This window comes from Halyomorpha halys, unplaced genomic scaffold, assembly GCF_000696795.3.
Source record: "Halyomorpha halys isolate HHAL.00 unplaced genomic scaffold, Hhal_1.1 Scaffold927.1, whole genome shotgun sequence".
Classification (NCBI taxonomy): Eukaryota; Metazoa; Arthropoda; class Insecta; order Hemiptera; family Pentatomidae; genus Halyomorpha; species Halyomorpha halys.
In genome coordinates, this window is record NW_027107562.1 from 356438 (window position 1) to 362925 (window position 6488).

The window sequence follows — 6488 nt, forward strand, 5'->3', positions numbered from 1 at the left end:
GAGAGAGAGAGAGAGAGAGAGAGAGAGAGAGAGAGAGAGAGAGAGAGAGAGTACAGTTCTCCAGGATCTATATTATTTCTGAAACCCACACGTACAGATTTAGAAGAGTGACGCCTGGATCAAATCACCGAGAGATGATAAATGAAGTGAGTGAAATAATAGGCTGGCTAATTATAATAGTGATAAAAAGTTTGATGATATTAGTGCTAATGGTGAGCCGATGATTAGTGATTAGTGTTAGTGATATCATTGAGTGGAATGCAACTCATCCTCCACTGTCTTTTATTTTCGTCTCAGTGGCCACCTTGATAGCTAGTTCATTAGTTCCTTCAATGATATCTCATGTGTCACTTTTGTTTGTTTTCGAATGTAGGAGTATCGCTCTCATACTGATCCCTAATGCTTCATAATCATTCCATATAATTGTTTCTAATTGTATTTAAATTACTGGAATTCGAAATTTTTTTTAGTAAAAAAAAAAAAGGCTAAAGAAAATATTTCTATGTATATAATGTACGTTGCAATTATAATACTTGTTAAATAATATATATCATATATTGGGGGTGGCGTGGTTCAGTAGTAAGATACTGTACTACCTCCAAGGACTTGGGTTCGAATCCAGCTGTCACAGACAATCATTTATTCTGTTACTGCAACCGTAAATCAACCCCGTTGGTTTAGAAGTTTGTGGGTACGATTTCCACCTTCGTCGGTCAATATTTATATGGCGGTGTCCCTATTCATTCATATTTGTCAAAATAAATTCACAAAATATTGATTTTTCCTATAATAATTTTAGAGCTGATTTTATCTCTAAAATTCCAACATAATTAGGAATTGAAGAATTAAAAATAATGCGATTTGTCCTCGTAATACTATAAGTGTTATAGCGATATTAACCCTTTGAAAAATATATAATTCAACTTTATTTTTGAATAATAATTTCCTTTTATATGCGTTCAGTGTTAGGTGTTGGAACATTATTCAAATACAGTGATTGCCGAATGCCTACCGTATAGTAATGCAGTTCTCTACAAGGCACTGATCTAATGGACTTGATGGCTGCTACTTGTTCCATAATTCAGCCCCCGATTTCGTCCTAATGCCTCCTATTTCCCTTCATTGGGTTTGCTAATCCTGGTCGTTCCTTTGAATCTGAATAGTAATATCCTACTCTCTATTCGGTGGCATCCGCACCGTCGAACAAAAAAGGAAAACAAGGTAATAAGGGTATTCGTGATCTGTAGTTTATGTTAAAACGTGTTAAATGGAGAAATATTTCATTCTTTTACCATGTTAAAACGATATACAATATAATATGGTCGAGAGTCTGTTAAATGAAGAATGACGTCATCCAACAGACCATCTGAACTCGTCACCATTTTGTTTGTTGTCGTAGGAACTAGCAATGTAGTAATAATTTACATATTACTTGCGCGTAGTTTGTGTTTGGATTGTGTTGTTAATATTGTTTTGGGGAGCGCAGGTAGCCCCATGGCAAGGCGCGTGGATACAAACTCCAAGGACCCGAGTTCGAATCCGGCTGAGCTAAAAATAGTTTTCTGTTACACTGTAGCCGTGAGTCAACCCCTTGGGTTCTGGAGCCCTCCTGGGGTCCACCCAGCCTCTTGAATTAGGTAAAAATCTGGCGGTCGAGCGTGATTCTGATCAGATCACCTCCTTGCACAACCGTTGGTCTAGAAACAATACGTCCTTACAAAGTACTGAACCCCTGACCCTTCATGGGATGTAGTGGTACAGATTTTAATTTTTTTTTTTTTTTGTATTGTTTAGGATGTTTTTATATTATTGGATGATATTTTATTAAGGAATGTATGACAATAATAATAATGTAATGATAGTTGTCAATTAGCTCATCTTGATTCTCTTCGTCACAAGTTAAAAGATCAACAAGACACTCAGTAGCCAAACTTTCAGTTTTCACTCAATTTAGGCATGTTGTAATAAATTACTTCAATCAACACTTAGGATTAAACAGTAACATGAAGTTTTGTAAGGAAACGTTATAAACAAGTTGCTCAGAAAATCCCTTAGATGTTATACGTTTATCATGACTTTAAATAAGGCTGCACACAAACCAATACTCGTAATATTTAACACGGTAAAACATTTTACATTTGACACAACACCATGAATGTTGTGTTAAATGTAAAATGTTGCCCTTAAATGTAAAAATGTGCCCTAGCATCCAGGCAAAGATATGCCATCACTGTTGACACCGCCTTCAGCGGACCCGGCAACCATTCTTTTATAAGCATTATTGCTATCCCGGCAAAACAAGATAATGAAATAGCCGGTATATGTAGATATATATATAAAAAGAAAAAAAATAATAATACCCTTAATCTTATACTTATAACTTTTAGCATGTTAAAACTTTTTACACTTAATACATTATGAATACCCGTCTCTATGACGAAAATTCATAATTACTCAGTCGGCAATAGCGACGAAAATTCTTTATTTTTATACTTCAGAAAATAATTGATTCTAGTTCTTTTAATTTTTAATAAAGTAGATTCTAATGTTTATTAAAAATATATAATTCCGATAAAAAACTGATTTCAGCTGCGTCGTATAACGGTGAAACGTAAACAAAAAATTTTTAAAAAGAATTTTATTCAAAGTTTAAGTCCTTGGGTGTTTGGATATATATTTTAGTTGTATTAATGTTAATTTTCTGACGCCATTTTAAGCAAAATATGTCTAAGATAACAAAAAAGAAATATGTGCAGACCATTTATCTGATTGCGAGTGTAGTTATAACGTTGACTTTTGCAACTTACTACTTCATACTGCAACATGTTTCCAACAGTATCATTAGCTGAAGAAATATTAATTATTTAGAAAAAAAATTAATTAAATCTCTACCGCTACAGGTACTTTGTAAGGAAGTACTGTTACTAGACCAACGGTTGTGCAAGGAGAGGTGATTAGGCCAGAATCACGCTAGGCTGCCAGATTTTTACCCAAATTAAAATTAAAAACTCTAAATTAATTTACTGCATCTAATAAAAAAGAGAAAGAGAGAGATAATAAATATTTTCAATAATTAATTTTAAGTTTTTTGTGGACTTAAGTAGTTTTTTATCATTTTCCAAAATTTCACACTTACCTTTATACTTGGAGAAGAAGCAATCCATCAATAAACGTTTGACGCACATTGTTTAACGAAGATAAATAGAATAAAATATTAATATTATTATATATATCAGTATTGATAACAATAATACTTCTCTTAAACTGAATAACAAACTATGTATTCTCGGCAATTTATAACTAATTTTATAATAAAGACATTCAGAGTTAAGTTTCTCAAATGATTAACTAAGAACTAGAAAAAGATAACGCACTGTTGAGAAGATATTCACGATTGAAGATTCTACATTATTAATTAAATGTAAACATTAACAATGTTAAATATTGTTCAAAGTAATTACCTTGACCATTAAGAAAGGTTCGGCATCTTTCTTCCAAAGTAGCAGTGGCAATATATGTTATTGTTTTGGATGTTTTTATCACCCTTCTTCGTAAAGAATTGACTTACATAATATTTTATGTCACCACAAACAAAAAAATTCAGGGATGTCAGATCAGCTAAGAGAAACGGGAGGACTGGCAACATAGAAAGGTCCACATTGCCAACTATTTATGTTACTATTTTGCTATATTAGGAATAAGTGGTAAAAACGCCTAACCGCCTTATTTCGTGACGGTTACTATAGATTACTTCATAACATTTACAATTTTCATTAAATATATTTCTCTTTCTTCTTGCAGGTATATCCACAGCAAAGAGAAGCCTTTTAAGTGCGGAGAATGTGGCAAAGGTTTCTGCCAGTCCAGGACACTTGCCGTCCACAAGATCTTGCACCTTGAGGAATCTCCACACAAGTGTCCTGTCTGCAGCAGATCCTTCAACCAAAGGTCCAACCTCAAGACTCATCTCCTGACTCACACCGACATCAAACCGTACAACTGTCCATCGTGCGGAAAAGTCTTCAGGCGTAATTGCGACCTCCGACGACACAGTCTGACTCACAACCTGGGTTCCTCGGCGCCGGACCCCACACCTGACAAGCCTGCATGATGATCATCAGTGAAGGGGATATAAGTTCTAAATACAATTTAGGCTGATCTTTTAGTTTTTATTATTTGTATTGTGCAATCTTTTACCGTCTTTCGATCCAGTAAAATCTTTTTGTTTCAATTATCTGATAATTACTTAAATTATTTATAAACTTTGTCTGAAGAAGCATCTCTATTCTATATTTAATACATACTCAGGCTAAAATAAAGTATTTACAGAAAAATAGGTATGTGATTCTTGAGATAGGACAAGTAATTTTGGGAGTTAAGTACTGTGCAATAACCTCATTTTTAATTTCTTTATTCTTGTTTACCCTTTGCCTGGTCATTTCTCATATTCAACCCCTATTATCCAGGAGGTAATCAATCTTGTAAACCAAAGAGGCAGAGTCGAGGTTTCATTCAAATAATAAAAACCCAACCTGTATAGTTCATAACCTGCACCGTTGTAGTTATGAGGTTGTCAAGGTTACGCCTCAACTCTCAGCGACATATGGCCTCCACTTTGGTACACTGCTTGAATCATCGTATAATTGTGATTTAGTATATATTTTCTTTAATTTAAAGGATCCATAAAAATAAAGTATTATGATAATTTATTTATCAATTTATTTTTTAAACTATGTATTTTGGAATAAGTTAAACCAAATTACAAACCTTATACATCCACTTTTATTCAATTCATGTAATTCAAGATTACTGAAAGTTCGTAAATAAAACAGTTAAAGTAACATTGGTGAGTTTTTTAAATTTTAACATAATTTTTTTCCCATCTGAAATTTTAAATTTTCTTATTTAATTTGTTTGCCTTCAAATAATTATTTCCTCACACATTAACATGAAATACAGAAAAGATAAGGAGTGTCAAAAAAAAGAAAAAAAAAACTTTCATCCCAAAACTTTTATGCAACACCACATAAAACTCTACTCTAATTTATTTTAATTCCAAAATAAGCATATAATAAATTTAATTTTTTTTTTTTACATTCTTTCTAGTTATAATACACAAATCTTTTTAAACATACTATATCTATTCATTAAATAATTAAAAATAAATAGAGATGTTTCTTATTACGATTTTTTTTTTCATCGATAGTGAAATGAACTTTTACTATCATAAATTAATTAGTTGTTAAGTTAATGTTAAGGAAAGAGTGATTACATGTGATCGTTGTACTTAAATTTAATTGATAATTTAATATTTGTAAAATTATTGATATTATCGTACCCATCACTTAGACAGGAATAATTTTTATTCATAATTTCATCTGACTATATATTGTTTAATCTGTTGACGAGATTTAGTAGTCTTGCAAAACGGCATTTTTTAAAATATTTTTATAATTTATTTGTATAAGTTTTAAGTGCCTTATTCATGAAAGTTTATAATTTCTTAATTTTTTATTCGTCTCTCAGACTGATCTCTGTTTTTTTCGATAATCAAATCTAGTTATTAAGGTTAAATGTTTTAATTTTATTTGCATCATTTACTAAAAATGGTTTTTAAAAACATGAGCAATTTTAATCTTATTTTCAGGTCTAAATGTGGTTGATATTTTTTAATTGAATTTTTATTCCGTACCTTTTTTTAGAATTATTTATATTAAATTTTGAAAATTAAACAAAATATCTTAATTAAAAAGATGTGATTAAATATTTTTTCAAGCGACGCCCATGTAAATCAGTGTACAGAGCTACATTATAAGGATCCCAATGAATTATTTTTGTGATGTTCTTGTACATAATTTTTATATTGTACAAATTTTTATATTTGTTATAATTTAGAAAATATTAGATACTAGTTTTTTATTTTAGGTTTTTATTTCCACAGATTCCTAAATTTGTTGATATTTTTTCTTTTAAAAACGAAGAGGATATGTGAAAAAAATAAATATATATTTAAGGAGATGTATATCTTTACCTTGCTTTTACTCCTTTTACCATTTTTACCCAATCCGCAAAAGAAAAAAAAATTATAAACAAAAATATTTAAAATGGATATTTCAAGAGCTTAGTTCATAAATTAAAGAAAAAAATATATTAAAGTTTTTTTTGATTTTTCAAATTTTGAATGTTGAAGTATTTATTGATAACAAACAATAAAGAAATATGTTTTTTTAAAACGTATATAATTTGCTTTATTTTTATATTGTATCTGATGACCTAACAAATTTGTTTTATTTTTCAGAAAATTAAAAAAAAAATGCTATGATGCTTAATGATTATTTTTTTAATGATTCAGTTTTACTATGAACACAATTGCTGTTTTAATATGTTTTCTACTGAACTTTACAACCACCCATCGAAAGGTAAACTTTTCCTCTTTCCCTCTCCCAGCTTTTTTTTGCCTTTCACTACCACCAGTGTACCACACTCAG

At 30.6% G+C, this 6488-nt stretch overlaps 1 protein-coding gene across 1 annotated transcript in view; it reads left to right on the plus strand.

Moving 5' to 3' along the window:
* LOC106687203 (protein sister of odd and bowel) overlaps positions 1–6009 on the plus strand; it is a 42675-nt gene extending 36666 nt beyond the window's left edge. The window contains exon 2 of the mRNA XM_014430942.2: positions 3802–6009. Within this exon, the coding sequence (XP_014286428.1) occupies positions 3802–4111 (310 nt within the window). The 3' untranslated portion in view covers positions 4112–6009. The remainder of the gene's footprint in view (positions 1–3801) is intronic.
* Positions 6010–6488: the final 479 nt, after the last annotated feature.